The sequence below is a fragment of the Metopolophium dirhodum genome, chromosome 2 (genome assembly GCF_019925205.1).
Source record: "Metopolophium dirhodum isolate CAU chromosome 2, ASM1992520v1, whole genome shotgun sequence".
NCBI lineage: Eukaryota > Metazoa > Arthropoda > Insecta > Hemiptera > Aphididae > Metopolophium > Metopolophium dirhodum.
The window spans coordinates 38,594,356-38,616,152 of NC_083561.1; the positions used below are offsets into that span (position 1 = coordinate 38,594,356).

At 28.6% G+C, this 21,797-nt stretch overlaps 2 protein-coding genes across 2 annotated transcripts; one reads left to right on the top strand and one right to left on the bottom strand.

Annotated features, from left to right (window-relative positions):
• Nucleotides 1-10,195: 10,195 nt before the first annotated feature.
• LOC132939134 (ubiquitin-protein ligase E3C) lies at nt 10,196-20,942 on the bottom strand. The gene is made up of 15 exons (XM_061006161.1): nt 20,665-20,942; nt 20,373-20,582; nt 17,837-18,073; nt 17,576-17,754; nt 16,676-16,914; nt 16,371-16,606; nt 16,115-16,284; nt 14,814-15,073; nt 14,526-14,710; nt 14,242-14,446; nt 13,913-14,146; nt 13,606-13,850; nt 13,190-13,531; nt 10,523-10,780; nt 10,196-10,459 (listed from the first exon to the last, which is right to left on the bottom strand). Exons 1-15 carry the CDS (start codon nt 20,782-20,784, stop codon nt 10,292-10,294), a joined length of 3,288 nt encoding a protein of 1,095 aa, XP_060862144.1. The 5' UTR covers nt 20,785-20,942; the 3' UTR covers nt 10,196-10,291.
• LOC132939135 (uncharacterized) lies at nt 18,542-20,171 on the top strand. Its single transcript, XM_061006162.1, has 2 exons — nt 18,542-19,570; nt 19,637-20,171. Exons 1-2 carry the CDS (start codon nt 19,486-19,488, stop codon nt 20,002-20,004), a joined length of 453 nt encoding a protein of 150 aa, XP_060862145.1. The 5' UTR covers nt 18,542-19,485; the 3' UTR covers nt 20,005-20,171.
• Nucleotides 20,943-21,797: the final 855 nt, after the last annotated feature.

Sequence of the window (21,797 nt, forward strand, 5' to 3'; positions counted from 1 at the left end):
TAAAAATTTAAAAAATATTTGAAATTAAAATACAAGGTCCGAAATAAATATCATTTACTTTTTAGGCATAACTAAAGGTTATATCTACCGGAAACCAAAAGTATTATTGATATATCATTATCAGATGATATTATACAAACAGTATTTTAATTTTGTGAATTGAATAATTTGGATTTTAGTTTTCATATTTTGACTTTTTATATTTGACTTATACTTTTGCATTGACTTTGTGTTTTATTAAATTTTAAATGGAACATTGAAAATTTGGAATATTTGTAAATCTGTAGGTATAAGGAATAATCAAATATAATAGTGTATAATAAAATTAAATATATATTTTAAATTTTAATTATTTGTTTAATTGTAACTTAGTGAATTGGAGAATTTTTATTTTAGACTTTTCGACTCGAAAAATGTGCACGGACTTTTAGTCTGACAGTAAAAAATTAGTAAATGTATATTGTATATACAAAATATATGTATAACTGTATAAGTATCAATACTTGGCAGTGTTGAAACTTATCTAGATAAAAAATTACTCATCTATCAGGTATATTATCTAGATACCCATCTATTGGTTTATCTATTTCAAATTTGGGGCAACATCAGGCCAGACGTGGTAATTTTTAAAAAATTCCAACAAGGCTGGAGAATAATTATCCTAACAATTTTAATCCTGATATACAATATGGTGTTGTAATGGATTCTGTAAATTACGTATGTGATCATATTATTACATTTTCTAAAGATTGACTTTTAGAAAATCATCCAAGAGATGATTACCGAGAGTTACTAGAATTAACGGTATTTTTTTTGGGAAGAAAACTTTTAAATTATATTAGCTTTATAATACCTGGTGCCATTCATCACGCTCGGTGGATAGCCAAAACTATTTATAGCTTAAAAATATATTTATTTCGTGAATAGTTTCGAAGAACCCCCCAAGAAGAAAGTGCCTTGAGAAATATTTGCATTTTTATTGTATGATATTATACATAAACGAATGGTTTAATTCATCGTCTTCAATCAATTAAAGCACCTTTACAAGACTTGACTTTTATAAAAAATACTTTTACATTATACGTCTATAGATAAAGCTCTATCTCAGAATGCAGCTAAACAGTTTTATGGTCACTTATAGTATTTATCGGCAGAACTATGTACATTTGCTTTTTTCTATGAAGCTGTGCCACTGCAGGAGATTAAAAAAAATTATTCATGCCTAAACTACGACGAATGTTCATCAGAACTAAGTTTAAATGCGCACAACATTTAATCTAAAAAATGCAAACGAGTTATTAGAAAAAGAAATCGTTGATTTTATATGTGTCAATACTAAAAACCTCTTTACACGATTTGCATCAATACCACTTTTTGAATAAAGACCCTTTAAATTGGGCAAATTTTGAAGATTATAACAAAGCTCTGTTGATTTAAAATAAAATATTCCAGTTATAAATGATGTTTCAGAAAGAGGAGTAAAACCGTATAGAGGATTATAACAACAAAATAACCAAAGATGAATCTCAAAAAACAATATCTACTACAAGACAGCATTGTTAGTGATTATTGTTGAAAAATATCCAGGCCATAAAAAAGAAACACTTACACACTAATACATTTAATTGTTTCATTTGTATTTAAAATATACTAAAGATATATGATAAAGATATTATGTTATTATTTATTATAAATTGTTTTTCTAATTAATTATTTGCATGTTAACTTGCCAGAAATATCTCAATTTTTAAGATTATATTTTTTCAACCTTTCGATTAAAATATTTGAAAAACTAAAATATACGAAATAAATTTTAGTTAATCAGTTTAGTTGATCAATATATTATTATATTATTTTTCAATAATTGTAAATTATTTTAATATACTTACATAGTACATTGCTTATATAATATGATATATAATATAATATAATTCAATGTTGATGTACCTATAATTATATTTGACAAAACCATATATTTTTCATATACCTGAATGCAAAACTAAATATTAAGCATAATAGCTATATTGGAGTTACCTATACTGACCGTGAAATATAATGAGTGCAATTATTGACAAACTGCTCCTAAAATACAAATTTTGTTTTACAGCACAACTGGTCCATACCTAAGATGACTTTTTTTTCATAAGTTTCGTTTTTCGGTTCTACGTCTCGTTGTCCCTGACAGAATTTGTGCGACACTAAAATGTCCAGGTTTTTAGAAAGTAGGCTGAAAATAACGAAAATCGTGTTTTGTTGACGAATAATTTTTATTACCTACAATCCACATATTATTATTGTATACTTAATATATGTTATACTGGGACGGCGCAGAGGCAGATAATCAGAAAATAGTAAAAGATAAAAAGTAATATTGCGGCGGACGACATAATATTATAATCGCCGCGATTATATCAGCATTCAGCGCCAACACATATTTGATTATTTGACTGTTGTCTCTACGCTGTTAATTTATATTTTCTTTATCTCGATTGGACCTTAAACTTACATAATATATTGATATAATGATATTATGTATATAGTGTGGTTACCTTATCCGTGACCGAGTATATTGGTAATACACTAATACACTAATACAGTAATTATACCTATACAGATTATTAATTATATGATACGCATGAAACGTGTCACCATTATTGGTGTAGTGAATATTATATATCCCTGCAAGATAATATTTTGTTCGCGTGATTACCAAAATGATATCCAATATTACAAAAATATGTACTTATAGGTTAGGTTATGTAAAAATTTATTGAATTATAGTATGTACCTACCTATGATAATTAATAACTATATAGTCTATAAATTATAATAACAGCTAAAAATTGAAAATAATTTGATTAGGTCATTTGGTATCATTACTTTTTATGGGCTATAATCAACTAACTGCGCATTATACTATTGCGCATTTAACAGTTAACAACTGGATTAAATCAATAGTATTTTATGGCTCTTGAACAGTGATAAACGTATAATATACTATAATGAACGGTAGCATAATATATTGATAAATGTTCAAAAAAAAGTCGCAAACTCCCGACGAAAGCGGGAGCGATTTCTTATAAAAATAAAATATTTAATCCTGACCGTCGAACTCGGTCGATTACCGTGGTCCGAGATATATTCCGAGAGCATCAATGTTTATTACTATTTACTGTAGAGCAAAAAATCGTTTGGATTTTAGAAGGAAAAAAAAATGTTTTTGAACGGCGTAGGAACGACAAAATAATATATTCATATATACACATACTGAAATATTTCGTCTGTCCGAAGATGAGGTTCATATAGGCGTTTATTACATGGCCGTGCATATTATATACTTAACAGTTAAAGACGATTACCCCATACGGGCCCATACTGCTTTATAAAGACACGGAGTGCTATATTATGTACATACGAATATATAAATTTTATTTTATATGTACTATATGTATATACAGGGGTCGTAGTGCAACTGTAACTAATTCAAAGCAATATGGACTGTAAGAACACACACGCGCGTAGACGCACACGTGTGCAGCGTATATTGTAATAATTGTACAGATATAATACGAGTGGAAGGGAAATAGGGACCCGAGGCAGGTGGTTGTCGTATAGGCTGTTGAGCATTTGGTCGGAGAAAAACACGATTTGTATCGTATATTTATTGTTTGGGTGTGTCTCGGCGACATCAGGAATTCCGTGCGGGACAAAAACATATTATATTATATTATACCTACAAATATTATGTGTACACGTGTGGTACGGGCGACGTGTTTTTGAGAATAAAAACCGGCGGGCGGCATCGAACCCGGTCACAGAAGTGTTATAATAACAATGATAGTATAACATTTTAGTGGAGAGAATCCAAAAATTCGGGCTACCTACTATAACATTACACACCCATGCAGCTACAGCGGCGTGCAGTAGAATAATATAAAATACAACAAAAATGCACGTACGCCCCCGCGCCATAAACGCGAATTCGCCAAGACACAAAATAAAAAATATAAAATAGTGTATAATATGATACATCATAATATATTAGTAGATACTATTATAGTGCAATTTAAAAATGCACAATATAATATAATATTGGATGGACAAATTATATTGTCTAGCGCCAACGTATCCTGAGAAATCATTGAATAACTCTTTCTCTCTCTCTCTCTCTGTTATTAATGTATACCAACGCATGTTTAGGATAAATCTATATACGACTGCCTACATACATGATATAGGACAGGTCGCAGGATCACTCGCTACGTGGTAATCGGAAAAAATCCCCAAAGCAACTATATTTAGTTTTTAAACTATAAAACATAGTAAGTTAGCTGGTACCTATTTACCTAATATAAACTCATATCTTATAACTTATAACTCATAACCCATAAGTATAGTAGGTGTATTAGCGTAAAGGCCCGCGGTGGTATCAAGTCTATACGGCCAATGGAGATGTTTTGTTTTGCTTATCTGGTCTGCCTCCGAGTCCGTTCATCTTTCAAAGGTTACTACTTACCACTCGGCAAGGACTCTATTTGAGTACCTATAGTGGGCAGCAGGGTATATGTGTGCAATGTGTATTTATGGTGCATTCGCGCACCACTGATTTTTTCGTACTTCCCCTCAGTACAGGTCTGAGGCGGAATTTAATTTACGCCTAATTACCAATTTTTACTTAAAATTTTTTCACTGTATCATAATCGGGGTTGTTATGTTTAAATGTAATATTGTGTTTTTTTTAGTTTATTGATAATAATAAATAATAATAGATATCCTCCAGAAAAAAAGTTAAAGTAGGTATTAATTAATAATTATATCTATTATACCATTCTTCAATTTAATATTTTTTTAATTTGATTGAGTAATAATTACCAAATTTTAAATTTTCTTTTAAGATTTACAATAAGTAATAGGTAAATAAACAGTAAAACATATACCTAGACACCTAATACCTACTACACGGCATATTGGCATATAAGTAAATTTCATATTAAATTAAAAATAAGTCATTTTAAATATACTGTTTAATACTCAATGAATTTATTTTGTTTGAAACATAATTTTAAAGAGAAAAAACAATCTAAAACAAAAGATACATTTTTTTTCCAAAAATGAAAAAATACATATCAACTCTGATCATAATATACGTTATGGCATATGCAAAGTTTTGAATTGAGGCTCTAAGAAAACATAAAATATTAAATTATAGGTAGAAGAAATACACACGAGGACATGATCTATTTGCACGCAATAATAGAAATTCATTTTTTCCACTAATCTACTATCCTATTTAGCGGGGGTTGATAGGGTGTATTATATCGAAAAAAATGATTTTACGGGAATAACTCTCAATCTTTGTAGAGTTGTCGGATTTTGATGACTATTTTTTTATCTGAAAGAAGAAGACTTCCTACAGCCCGCATCAATCTCTGATTTTGTATTTTATTTCAAATAATTGTATTAAAAAAATTGTAAAAAATGCTTTTTATCTTGTATTTTTTTACGCATATTATTAAGTTTAAGAATAAAATATTGAAAAACAGAGAAAGGGCTGTAGAATATTTCCCTCTAACAATTAAAAAAAAAAATTATGAAATTCGGTTGATTTTACAAGGCGGTATCGTTATTCTCGCAGAGTGGATTTTTAGGACAAAATGCCATCGGCACCGGGCGCCTTATTAAAACCGCGGCTATAGAGTGCGGCGTCTTCTTTCAACTCATTTTCCAAATTCCAACTATACATACCTATTTATGCATCTGGGATCATAAGATACCGTAACTCTTGTGACGTTTATATAATGTATTTTTATTTATACACAAGCATTTTATTAATTCTATTTTAATGCATCATACACATATTACACAATACTCTATATACTGCGGCAGTGCTCGGTTGTAATGTTATATTTTGTCCTTTCCTACACGTGTCGGAATTACATTATTCTCCTACAGTTGTAGTCCTGCCTGCTGCGTCCGAATGATTTTTCTTTCTAGTTTCAACATCTGAAACTGATTCTCTGCAGCACTCGTTTCACGGCCGTTTTCGACTATTTACATGAATCTCCCATATATATTCAATATAAATTATAACTTATAAGCTATTATATAACTTTCTAATAATTTAACATTTATTTTTCAAATCTTGTTTTCAGTGATATTATAATACTCTTGTGATACCTTCATACCTACCTATAGGAATAATATAATATATTCAATATTGTCACGATGTGTTTTGTAAAAATAACAGACCAAAAATATAAAACTAAATAAATTAGTAAAAATACCTGCCTAATAATTTATACACCTCTGAATTATAATTAAATAGGTAGGCATAGGTATTGTGTTTTATGACGTTTCTGTTTTTAATGATGTACGTGTATACAGAATATTTTTTAATGTGGACGTTTATTTTTATCGACGAAATTATGTTACTCGGAGTCGGGAAAATAGTTTACGTTTATCTAACAAATATCCATGCCGTCTACCGGACCCATTTTGGTTAACTTTTACTTTATTTTTTTTTTTAAATAAATTTATAAGGAACGACCTCCATGCCATCGAACAACGTCTGTTCACTGTTGAATAAGCCTAATTGTTTATTGTTTAAATAATTACTACCAAGCTTATCGCTATAATTAGGTATCTACCGAAGTAAATACATACCTCGCTGATAAGAAATGTCAAGTGTCAACCCAGACTTCAGTTTTAATGGGAAATCGGCTATCTGAATAATGACTGAATAGTTGTTCTATATTCTAGTTATATATACATAATATAACTATAACCATATAAGAATATTGGATATTTTTCTCTCGAACATTTCTCCGGAGTTTTTCGGCTCTAGAATAACCGCTACCCTACGTCGACCCGGTCCTCTCGCGATGAGAAAGCAGAGGTCGACGGTCCACAAAAAAAAAAAAAAAAACCGTCGATAAATTACATAGTCCCCAGTTCCCCAATCACCACGCCCACTGAAATGTACGCCTCTGCATCAACACGTGTACGGTTTAGTTGACGACCAAAATTACTTCAATGCACGATGATAAATATATATTTATTTTAAACATAAAATGTTGAATGAGCCATTGAATATTGCGAACATGATTAAATATTATAGCAGTCTTCATTTTTATTAATTTATATAGTGCTCATAAATACTAATTCTAGTTTCAATTTTCGTTCAATTAGTTCTGGAATTTAATTTAAGAGATAAAAAAACTATTAGTCAAAATGATTCATCAATCATCAAATAATAGTATGATACCTACTAGTGTTACTCACGTAGTTACAAATAAAATTATTGAACAATGTATTAATTCGCTTAATTTTTACTCGTACTTGATTGAAGATGTTTAACTTTTTTCTTTAATGATAAAACGCATTTTTAAAATATAAAATTACTTTAAATAAAACATTTTATGCTTTTATTTTTCTCTCACTTTTATGGAATAATTATTTGATAAGAAGTAGGTTTTTTACTGTAAATTTTAAAATGATCATATTAACTTACTTAAAAATAACAATATCAATAAAAACCTACGTGGTGGGGCCTTAGATAATAATTTTACCTTTAAATTGTATAATATTAGGTAAATTCACTCCGTGACAAAACTAACACCACACTATTGAAACTGGTCAAGTAAAATTTTATATGTCGTACGTGTGTAAGACATATCAAATTTTCGTTCTCCAGTTTGTCCCCAATGTGTAACGTCCTCTTAAGGGTCCCGGTACCAGTTTTTCAAGTTTTCTACAATTCTATAAAATTTGAAAATTAAATTTTATATTATAGTTGCCACCTCAATTATATAAGACTTTTCCACTAATCTACTACCCGATATTTATTTAGGTAGGTACACTATATGTATAGAAAAAAATGACTTTACGGGAATAACTATCAAGCTTTGTAGAATTGTCGAATTTTTAAACTATTTTTTTATCTGAAAGAAGAAGACTTCCTAGTTCCTACAGCCCGCATCGATCTCTGATTTTATATTTTATTTCAAATAATTGTATTAAAACAATTGTAAAAAAATACTTTTTATCTTGTATTTTTTTAGACATATTATAAAGTTTGAGAATAAAATATTGAAAAACAGAGATCGATGCGGGCTGTAGAATATTTCCCTCTAGCAATTAAAAAAAAAAAATATGAAATTTGGTTGATTCTACAAAGCGGTATCGTTATTCCCGCAGAATGTATTTTTGAGGACAAAATGGCATCGGCACCGAGCGCTAAGGAGATTCGATAGTTGATAAAGACCATTTTTTTACGAAAATACACCTATGTATTTAATACACCCAACTTATCTAAAATTTAAAATATACCGAACTTATCTTTTCACTTTTGTCTATCTTGTTGAACCATAATGTGCATTTCAAAAATACTAAGTATTCAAATAATATATTATTTAGGTACATATATAAATACGAGCGTATGGGTGATTACGGGGAGTGTTATATAAGTAATAATACATTTAAATAAAATTTGGTGGTAGTACAGAAGACACAAATGAGGGGATATTCGATATATGGAAGTATGGAACAATAGGAGGGGGGATTTCCCCCTAGGTGTGACCATAGACCAATAATTGTGTAAAATAATATAATCATCATGACTAAATACTAATAAAAATAATAACAATATTACTATAAAAATATAAAATATTATTTTGACCATCTCGTCGTAAGATTACCAGCAACATTGTGGTCAGTGTAATTATTGTATACATTTTACCAAGAAACAATCGAAACGCGCTCTGTGCCTCATCTGTTCATATAATTCTTATGTTTTACAATACAATTCTTCTATTATCTACGAAATACCTACCTACACCACGTTACGAATACATACATCGAAATATAAACCACAGTAATAAGGGTAATAACCACCAATAAAAATATTTTATTAAAACAAAGAGGCAAAGAGCTATCGTCAATAGAAATATTATTTGCCCCATGACCCTTAAAAAGGCATTAAAGGTGTCAGTTTTGTTAAGTCCTCCTTCGCCACTATTCAATAAGATAACAACACTTTAGTATAGTAGGCATGAAAAATTTAGTTTGCTCTGACAGTAAGTACACCGTACGGCGTACACCACCAGTTGAATAAATATGATAATATTATGTAATAAATATTAAATACTACCTAGTAATCATTATCATATGAGTTCAATTTGATGGACAGTTGTCAGTTTATGATTTATGAGTTTTGACAGATACCTGATAATTGATCATAATAATAATATATGCTATCTTATCTGTCCTGAAATAATAAATAACTAGATATATATCATGATATAATGTATTATAAAATTGCCTCATCACCAAGGTAGAGAGCATACTACATGGAGTCTTAACCGCTGCATAGGTGGATCACAATTCGTATTTTAGCATTCTGCAGTACAGCGCATACGACAAGATGGCCATTATTTTGTACATTTACATCGTACTTGTACGGCATAATTTATGAGTATACGATATAAATTCTTAATCTATGTTACACTGTTTATCAAACCGTAACCTAGTTATTCAGGGTTGAATAGGAAATCACTTAACATTTAATGAATAAATAGTGAACTAAATTAAGCTAATGGTCCCTTAAACTTGATTTAGTGGTCCATGATTCGTTCATTACAATTTAGCGATCTATTAAGTTATTCAAACGTTTAAATCTAACATCATGAAATTAGACGTTACTACATTAGTATGGTGATTAGTCATAATTATTAAATAGTAAATTCTAATGTAATAATTTACTAATTAATATAAATTTATAACAATGAAATGTAAAAAAATCAGAAGCCAAATATCAATTTTCCACCAAACTATAAAACTATACATAGTAAAATTATTTTCTAATAGTGATATATTATAGTATATTCAAAATAATAAATCTGTTTAGGAACAAAATTAGAAACGATACTCATTAATAAAGTAATCAAACTTCCTACATTTTAATATATTATTTTATAGCAAATCTATATTATTTAGTATTTACCCTTAATAATGGTATTAAAAAGAAAATGATAGAATAATTAGTATAAGAAATATGTTATACATATAGCAATTCAACAGTTTAAAAAAAAAACAGGTATTTATGTACATAAAACAATATTGTTATCATAATTAATATCAACAGTAATTGAAACAGGGATGAACTATTGAATAAAAAAAATTATTTTCAGATTATAAATACAGAATAATACATAATTTTATTAATTCAAAACATTTTTGTTGTAAAGTACATACCAAGTATTTAAAAATAAGACAACCAACAATGTAATATACATTAACTAAGTTCAAATCCTGCACCAGATTGTATTGCATACAATAACTTTGTTTTTAGTGTTTCATAGTCTTTGAACACCGGCATTTTTAGAAGGTTCATACAAGTACTGGCAGTTGGCAAACGATCCGAAGAACTTACTTTCTGAATACAAAATGGAGGATACAATTCCTGTAAACATTATAATTTTTACAAAATTAATAAATAAATAATTGTCCAATATATTTTATTTACCTTGAAACCAAGAAGAGGTGGACGTGAACAACTAGTCACAAATTTTAAAAGTTTTGTTTTCTGCTCATCAGTAAAATCATTAACAACTGTCCAGAATAGATCTATGGCTGGATCCTCCGGTGTATATCCTCCAACATAATTTGTGTGTTTTTTCAAATCTTCTATATCAACTGGGACTTCAGCACCAGAAATTAACACTTGTACTTCATGATTACTGAACATACGCAACCAATCTAGGGAAATTACATTTGCCAAACCCTAGTAAAATATTAAAACAAATCAATAAAAAAAAAATACTCATACAGATCTCAAAAATGTTGACTAATGGTTATAGTATTTTTTTGGCCAAGGAATACAATATTAAACATTATTAGATAAATATAAAAAAATGCTGAAAATAATGGTTATCTAAAAAGTATTCTAATAACAATGCTATATTTATAAAAATTAACTAGAACATTAAAAAAAAATATATATAATTTTTAATAATTTAAAATTTAACTAATGTCTGAATAAAAAGCTGAAAAGGACCTAATCTAGAATATAGCTGACAAGTGGCTGCAATACGTAAAATATATTTGTATCAAGTTGTTAACTATTTTTAAGATGTACAGTAAGTCCTTGTTTAACTGGGTTAGGTTCCTAGAAAACACAATGTTAAATATGACACTTTTCACACTCATTTAATTGGAATATCTTCCTATCAATAAATATCACTGTAAAATATAATACGTAATAATAAGTAGAGACTGGATTTTTATGTTTTTACACATTTTTAGTGAGTATGCAGCTTCAATTGGATAACCTTACTCGAAAATTAATTTTTGTAAAAACTGATATACATTTTTTGGCGCATAAAAAGCATATTTCAAGTTTAAAGAATATTTTGTGCAAAATAATATGTTTTAGGAATATATTTAGCCATATTGGGGTATAATTTGAACATTTTGTAACAAAATGCAAAAATATTTTTGACCTCTGTCAGTTTTAACATCCTTATCAAGACGAAAAGACTCAGAGCAATATTGATAAGAATATCAACTCGAGAAGAATGGCTATACTCTGTTCATGTTAAGAAATATAGTGACGACCGGTTTTCATCGGGCCGCAATATTGCAACACCGCCATTGTCGCCCTAACCCAGTCAATTATCTGAATACCTGCCGCGTAGTATTGCCGCACCCCTGCGCATAATGCGGCTGCCGACTACATTTCTTAACTTGAACAGAATATAGAGATGAGGAATCAGGTTTAGGGCGGTGTTGTTGAGCGATAAGGGAAGCGCGTCTGATCTCGAGGGGAGTCGAAAAGGTAGAGAGCAAGCCGAGCCTGCTATGACTAAATAGTAAATACTAAATATGACTGTTTGAATAATTATTTAAAGATTAGGATCAATAACTATCTTATAATTTTTATAAGCTGCTACTTTTATTCATTTTTTCAATATTAAATACATTTTTATTAAAAAGAATATTTTGATGAAATTATAGAGCATAGAAACACCTTATTTTTAAGATATTAAGCGCATATAAATCCGGTCTCTTATAATAAGTAATACATGACAACAGTATAGTGCAGGACAGGAAAAGTAGCGATAATCTAATTATCGACCAAATGAAGAACTAATACAAAATATTATGATCAACACCCTCCAGAAACACATTGCCTGACAGAATGATGCTAAGTGACAGTCTTGAAGGAACTAAAATACCTGGGTGGCACATAGCACCCTGCACAAGCCTATTTATTCAAGATAGGCACGGTGTGCGGCAACATGAGAATATAGATCATCCAGAGACCCAACTAGGTCTCATCGTGTCCTGGAGCCATACCTTTTGCTATGACCCAAGAAAGGTATACTACTACTAGGTATGATAAACATGTCAATAAAATCAATAACTTCATTTTTTGAAAAAATTTGCATTTTTTAAGTATGAATACACTACATTAGGGGTCGGCAACCCGCGGGCCACAATTAAAATTTATAATTGGTATAAAAATATGGAATATCACATTATATTAGTTGATAATGTTAATAATAAATTAATATACCAAACAACGAGGAAACTTAAATAAATTAAATTAAACTTTGTTTAAAATTTAAATTGTAAAATGTAAATAAAATAAGGTGTATGGCCCGTGGAATTTTTTTTCATTTTTTGGCCCTTGACACCAAAAAGATTGCCAACCCCTGCATTACATGCAAGGTCGACTAAAATTGAATTACATACTATTTGATATTATAACTGTCATTATACTGAAACTGTTGCATTGTTAAATGAAACAAAAGGATTTAAAATCTATGAGATAATAGTGAAACAACATTAACCCTTTTACTGCAAAATAAAATAAAATATTTGTTATTTTTTTAAGATTTTAATTTTGAGATCTATATGATCTAATTATTTAAGTTTGAAATGATGCAAACCATGGTTTCCAAAACTTATACGGTTATTGGAAAATGAGAATATTATAAAATACAGGGGCGTAATTGTATGTCTGGATCAGTGAAAGGGTTAAATGAGGAAAACGTTAAACAAGGACTTACTGTACTACTTATAATCTATACATTTGTAGTTTGGAATCAACTTTTTATACCTGTAATATTATTATATATGAATCACATACAACATATTCATAATACAAATAATATAAATTTATAGTTACTTGTTTAAAAAAATAACACTGTTTTCTAATTTGTGTGTTAAGCTTGTAGTCAGCCATCAAATGTATATATTCAATTCGATTTTGGTTAGTTACAGTAATATTGGCACCATTGGGTTTCAATTCTTCTACACGTGTTTGACCAAATTCATCAATTACTATAGTGAAATCTAAACCAAGATCTACAACATCTCCATCATAATTTTTCAATGACAATAAATTCCTGTACATGAGAGGGTCTAAGGATGCTAAATGATGAACATCTACTTCGGTTTGGCGGCCAATAATTTTTGATAGAAAGAATTCTGCTAAAGGAAGCTCGACCAATAAATTTTCGTAAAGAGCCTAAAAACAGTTATTAATTAAATATAGAAAAAATAATTTAGGTATTAATTAATTAAATATTTAATTTTACTGACTTTTCCAAGCATCCTTCCAATGAAAAAATAATGCGCAGCAAAGTTTTGTTGGATTAAATGAGCATATGGATTTGGATATAACATATTGTCATTAGTCATTTTAAAAAATCCGCGATTTGGATCAAATGCTGTTTTAAGAAGTTCAGATAAAAATTCTCTTAATAAGCCTCCACCATCTACACCAGCTTCATCTAATCCAGCAGCACTTTTCATATGTACTCTTAATGTTTGCCGAATTTCTGGTTCTATGAATTATATAATAAAAATAGAACAAGTATGACACATAAACAAATAATTAAATATGTACCATTTTCAACAGATAATTTTTCAAAAGCATCTTCGTACAAATAATTGCGTCGTACTGTAATATGGATATTTGATCCAACCATAAAATGAGAATCAGCATTTTGATATTCTACTTTGTTGTTCAACAATAGACCTTGAAAGACAACAACTCGTTCTTCAAATGGCAAAACAAAAGGTATTTCTTTTAAAACAGTTAAAATACGGACTTGACGAGTGGTTAAAGGAGGTCCTTCATCTAAAATAAAATAAAATTTTTAGTACTTAATTACCGAAGTTTGGAGGAAACAATTATTCAATAAAATGTCATAAATTTATTTATTATAATTGTACCTAAATTATCCATTGATATTACAGGAACACCTCTAAAAGGTCTATAATTTAATCTAGAACGTCGAGTATATTGCATAAAATGCATATTTGATGGTCTGTCATACGCAGAATTCATTGTGAAACGATTTGATACCCAGTGTCCTTCTGGACAAAATCTACAACGTAGATCTCTAGAATGAAGTTGTCGAAGCAAACTAACAGTCACCTAATATAAAATATGTAATCTTATTATCTTGTATGTATATTATATTATACTTGACAGATATATTATATAATATATTTACTCGTAATAAATGAGACCAAATTGAGGTTTGAGCATTCTGATTTATGTAATTATTATACGGCATTTTGGAAGGTCTTGAATCTGGATAAGCTAATTCTATTAAACCTAAAGCCACATCTTTCAAAATTGATGTAATTGATACAAGATCTGCTGCTGTGAACTTTAATGGATTGTTTGTACTTTGCTCTAAAAATAAAGACAATTATATAACATATATGTATACACAAATAATTTATTTAAAATTAATATAAATATCATAAACACTTTAATAATTCTATATTTTATTTACCAGAATTATATCCAACAGCCTTATTAAATTCTGCATCATGTAACGTTGATATTAATAAACTGAACAAAGAACAAAATGTTGCTAATAATGGCACAATTCGGTCAAAATCCCCAGGAGCTAAGTTTGTACCTCTTGATATCACCGTTACTAAACTGGTAGTAACTAGACTAGGACCAAACAGAGATTGTTGTTCTGTTCTTAAAATAGTTGTCCATAAGTGTTGTAAAAATTCAGCCTTCAATGCTAATGTGTATAATAGTCTAAAAAATAAAATATAATTATAATACATTATACACTAAAAAAGCAATAAATATGTAGTTAAAATATGCTCTAAAAAATAATGAATAGTATACCTTTTTGTACTAAAATTATACAATTAATATGAAAACAAAAATATGTTTGATTATTTACTTTATAAAACTTCAAAAATGAGCAATTAACACAACCTGCTACACGCGTTACAGTGTTATCGGCTAATATGCTGCGATTAGTGTATTATTATTATATTTTTAAATAATAATAATCTTAATTTGTCAAAGACCAACATTTTACACTAAACATTATCCAAAACATGTTCTTATTTTTTCTAATATGTTCAAATATGCATTTATATGCAATAACAAAAAAATATGTAAAATAAAATGTTCAGTGTAACTTACTAGCACCAGGTATGCAACATATATTTACACTACTCATATTGTTCTGTAAGCTTTCTAGACAAATATGAAAAACTAATAATCCTCAGCCCTAATTATTAGTATTATATTATTATGTATTACAAGTTTGAAATACGACATGGGAAATCAAAGGGGGTAATCAGTAATAATATTTTTTCCATAAATTACTAATAATTTAAAAAATAACACGTTTTAAGTATTGTGTCTATTTTATAGCGTGTAAAAAAGTTGTTTTGAGACGGAAAAACATTATAGTTGATACTATACTTAATTCTAAGTTAGAGCGATAGTTTGCTGCACAACGTGGCACAGTCTCCAGATGCGCTTAGCTTTGCATATAAACTAAAAAGATGTGGAGGAGGAAACTGTTTGGAGTAGGAATCAGCAGTAGCACCTGGTTAGGTCCCTCTTATTCTGAATAGTGTTTAAGTGATTTAGTTCTATTCAGGATCGTAAATACTATACTCTGGCCCACGAGAGAAGTAAACCGTTTGCAGACTAGAACGCGTCCAAATTGATGCCACTCATTTGTCAGTATGTGTCCGTAAAACAGATTACTTCTCTAGCGGGCTAGAGTATAATGCTATAACTTCATTGATAACTTGTAAATAAAATATTTTTTACCTGTATTTATGTACAGCTAGTTTGTGAGACATAAGCAAATAATGACATAATTTGCAAACAGGTAAGAGCAAAAAATTTATAGAATCTGAAGAACAAGAGTTGTCAACAGATAGTATTATTCTGTTTACTCTGAATGATTCATTTAAAAGTTCTGAACATGATTTCAAAATCTAATAACAAAAATATTTTAATATTAGAATTATTTAAATATTTGTATACAATATATTATATATTATATAACAAATAGTATTATTGCCTCAAGTTCGTCTTCTGAATAACCACAAAATAATTTTTTGTTTTTATCTTCATCATCATCATCATCATCATCTGATTCATTGTCAGAACTATCATGGTTCACATTTCTATACTTCCATGTTTTATTTAGATAGTCAATAACTGGTGGTTCTGCTAAATGACTTGCTAAAGTTGAAATAATATCCATATAGTCATTAATTGAATTTACTTCATGTCCAGTTTGACGGCATTTAATCACTATAATAGCATAATGGTAATAGAATAATAAAACATAGATTGATTAAAGAATATATTGTTTTCATTTACCAAATGAATATTCTTCAAAAGATGGCTCAATAATTAGCAAAGAATAGAATAAGTTTGTATTCATTTGTTTTAATAGAGTTGAAGAATGAGTTAATGACAGTATTAATTGTCTAAAATCTGGTCCGATATAATCAGCTTTATTTTGATCCAATGATAAACTTGGTAGAATAAATTTATGATTTATATCAGATATAGGACCTTTTAAAAAGGTTCTTATAAAGTGATTCATAACCGTACAGCTGTAAAATAAGTGTTGAGATTTGTAAATATTAGGAACATTAATTTTAATGTTTAAAATATAAAACAATGGTTAGTACATATTGTGGATTGCTAGTTGGTAGTGTAGTGTAAAGAACACCAACTTCCAGGATACTTCAGAATACAGTTGTTTGTCTCTTTAAATGGGTGTCAGGCTGAAGCCCTTCTTTAATACTATTTTTATACTTGATTACACATGATTTTGTGAATAAGTTTTTTATTTTGTCACAAATATATTACAATGACTGTGTTTTTTTTTAATTTGATTATTTTATTAGATAGTATGTATGCATTACAGAATAATAGTCCACCTTTGATTGATAAAGACGATAAAAATAATAATTATTACTGTCGATCGAATATGTTAAGGAAATTGAATTTGTGGTAATTATGTATTTGTATGTAAAGAGAAGTAGGAAAATTTGAAAGTTGCTTACAAAAATTCAGAATCTAAAATAGATACCAGAGTAGAAAATTTTTTTAGGGTAAAAGGAAATGTAATCATGGTATATTGGTAACCATGGGTTGGGGAGGGGGGGGGGGGGCTATTACCTATTAACAGTAAAAATATCAATAATGTGGAATATTTATTTTTTATATACATTTTTTTCGTATAGTAGAATAAAGAACATATTATCTTACGTGTATTCATCTAATAATGTTGGTGATTGTACTGAAAATGGCCTTTTCACAAATTCTAGTATACTTTTAGCTAAAGGTGGAGCTGGTGTGTCCTCAACATCAAACATTGATGGAATTTTAGTATCGAGAATTTTACGTAGACTATCAAAATAACAGTTTTGTACTAAGTATTGGAATAACTATAAAAGTACATAAATATTTGTAATTAATATATAATATATTATACTATATAACACATTATACTTTTATGTATATACTTACATCTCGCAATGCAAGTATTGCATTATCTGAACCAAGAATCTTTTTATAGGATTCTACTGAAGTTAACTCCTCTATGATTCTTAAAGGTGTTGCAAATGATTCCAAGTTCGATGAATTTAGTAAATCAATATTGAAGGAAAGAATCCACTTCATATGCCAATACCAAGAGGCATTTTTGTCTAAACTTGATTTTAATAATTTAGAACTATTTCTTAAAATATGTTGAGATAACCAAATCTGTAATCATATAAATATATAATAACTTTAATAGCATAAAACATAGACTCGTTAAAAATAGAATTAAGTAAGAAGACTAAGTAATACTTAACTTGTTTTATTAAATATTATTATTATCTATGAACACAAGTTTAAAAATAAAAATGTAACTGTAAAATTTGATGTTATATTTATGATTAATATATTTTTATTAATCTTATACCATAGAAAAGTAATTAACAGAAATAGGTACATGGAATAAAATATCCTCAACGTATGCAGGTAATACATAAAAAAATTAAAAATTAATTAAATAATATTACATAGGTATTATTAAATAATTGAAGAAAAAAATTATAATTTAACTTTCTTAACAAAGTTAAAAAATAGAATAATTAATTCAATTTCAACCACATAATCAGTTATCCTCTCAATTGAAAAGTTGTAAAAATTAAACAGTGATTTTTAACATTTACAGTTAAAGTGTTTTTTAGATGTGAATGGACAATCTTTATGAAAATAATAAAATGCTACAGATTGGCTAATGAAGACAATTTACCAGTGACAAAATATTTTTTAAATAATTCTATAAGGACCTAACATTGACCTAATATAAATGTTAGGAATTTTAATTATTGGATTCGTAATCCATTGTATTAAAAAGGGGAGTAATTTTCTGAATATTATTATTAGGGTTCGGATTTGAAGGCAAATGTCTTTCTTTTATTAATCATAATAGAAAAATAATTTTTATACAAAAATGTGTTTCATTTAATTTCTTGAAGATGGAACCTTTTTTTTTTTTGCCTTTTTTTGCCTTTTTACTTATAAATGCCATTTTGCCTTTTTTACTACTTTTTGTACTTATAAATGCCTATTTTGTGTTTAATTTTTCAGTTGATTTTATAATTTTATACACAGCTTGCGTATTATCGCTACAAATGGGTTTTATTATTCGCAATATTTATCGATATCGTCTTATCGAGTATTTGGTATGGCCATAAAATTACCCGTACACCTATTTAAAGATTAAGATATGTTTGTAATGCGTAGATTCAAGATTGTTCGTCAGTCCGCCCGCATTTGTCGATCGCAATAATCGTCGTTCAATAATTTTTCCACACGTTTATTTTATTCTGTTTTTTTAATTATGCCAAAAGTTAAACAAAATTAAAATTCCAAGTTGAAAAAGTATGTTTCAGAATTCGGTGAAATTCAACCGATGGATTAATTTTATATTGTAAAATTTGTGACGTCAAAGTGTCAAGTGAGAAAAAATTCCATATTCAGCAACATATCGGAAGAGATAAACACAAAAATGCACTTGCAAAAATTGAAAATAGTAAAAAAATTCAGCCTTTCATTAATAAAAATACCATTTCGAATTCGAAGAAGAATCTAAATGTGTGAGAGCAGCTAAAAGACTTTTTAAAATGCCATCGATACAAAGTAATCTGGTGTATATTGTATCTAATTTTGGATTTTTGCCTGACACAATTACAAAACTAGACACAAGAGGTAACAAATATTATTTTTATGTGTTTTACATGTTTTATATATTAAAATATACTATGTATGTTTTAGGTGTATTACTATCGAAAAGTGTAGATATTGTAAATAATATACAGATTAAACTCGAAGAATGCAATGGCGAAATAGCTAAATTGATTTTGGATAAATTCAACAAAGTTATATCGAAGAACAAAGGATGGGAAAATATCAAAAATATCAACCAAGTATTGATTGGAGAAACCACAAGCGATGACGATCTATCAAGTAGTAATCTTAATTTAGATAATTATTTAAGTATGAAATACGCCCCGATAACTTCGGTGGACGTAGAAAGATCGTTTTCGATATACAAAAATATTTTAACCCCTAACCGTAGCCGTTTTACTGAAGACAGCCTATCAAAATACATGGTAGTCAATTATTTTTTTAATACCAACTAGTTTATTTTGCATGCAGTTTTAATTTTTAATTTGTATTTTTCTCAAAATGTGTGCAATTGAAAGTGTTTAAAAAATGTTCACTTTTTCATTTTGTAGTATATTTATGAATTGCTTTTTTATATAAATTAAATGCCTTTTTTTACATTTTAAATGCTTTTTTTATTGATTATATTGCCTTCAAATCCGAACCCTAATTATTATGAATCTTAAAATTAAAAAATAAATTATAATTATGTGTTCAATTTATAAATTATGATTGTATTAGATAAAAATAATTAATTTTTGATGTTTAGATTTGTAAACTTTAATCAAATAAATACCTAGCTACCTTTATGTTATTATTTAGAACAAAAAGTGAAGTAACTTACAAGTCGCTGAGAATCGATTTCTCTATCATGAAAGAACACCAAATTTTTTACAAGATCTGATAATATTTCTTCAGATAGTTGTTTGCTCTTCAGATTTGATACAGTATTATCAAACAAAGTGCGATAATGACGTTTAATTTTCTTTCTTGTTAGAAAGCTTCTAACGCAAGACTGCACTCTAATAACGCGTCGTTGTTCACGTCTTGCTTCCTTTAAATACAATATAACAACAATCTATTATAACTGTACGTTTTAATATATTATTTTATAATAATAGAGTTTGATCACATACTTCTCTCTGTTCTCGTTCATACCGAGCTCTCTGTATAAGATTACTGACAGGTTCGTGCACACTAGCTCCTGCATAATTTTGCTCAGGTTTCCTGCGAAATTCTCCTTCAAAACTGTACATTATAGAATATTAGTTAAGAAAAAATTATTGTCGATCATTATAAATGAAAAAACACGTATTCGAACACTGACAAAATGAGAAGGTTTTACGAACGAAAAAATCCAGTTTCAGGAAGTCTCAACTCCAAAGTTGTATGCCTAATAATATTGTGTTGTTATGATGCTATTATCAGCGAGTATGACATTTACCATGACTAAATCAATAGGTATGATCACAACTTTGTGATACGCATATGCCACCCTTCCCATGTTATTCACGTAGTTCTCCGCTTCTTTATTGATATTATTCTTTTGATATTGCCGACCAATGAAATGCGGAGAACTATACGAACAATGGTTTTGTGTGTAGAACAGGGGGGGAGATGCGCAATCCGGACGAAAACAGGTTTTTGTAATCATACCTATTTAGTTGGTCATGACTTTTACAATTTTTACATATTTAAATTTTATCATCACTATATTTTGCTTCCTAAAATTTATTTACAAATAACTATTGCAGGTGTATTAATATACTATCACAGAATAAGACAATAAGATACTATTGCGCAGCATCTCAAAGCTGACGTCACGTTCAAAGTTTCGTTGGAAATTGATGCATGCATTTTTTATCAGATGCGCAGAAAACGTGATAATGCTTATTTGACATAGATAACATATTTGACGAGTAATTTTATGACTATTCACTATTATTGACAACACCCTTCATTTAACCATGATCAATTTTATCTGTACAAGGTTGCCACTTTATAAAAAGGTTTATTAAATTGTATTCATATTAATGTATTTAAGACCGTACTACCGTAGGTCGAGTCATATAATTGACCATAAGGGCTAGAGTGCTGATCTCTGGCATTATTATGAAGTGTACTGTATATTTTATTTCATTCTCATTAAAAAATGTGGTACATCGTACATCAATACATTAATTTAATACAACAATAGTTGGAACATTTAATTTAAATTGCCATTGCCCATTATAATATAGTAAACAATTAATTCCAACTATAGAATTTG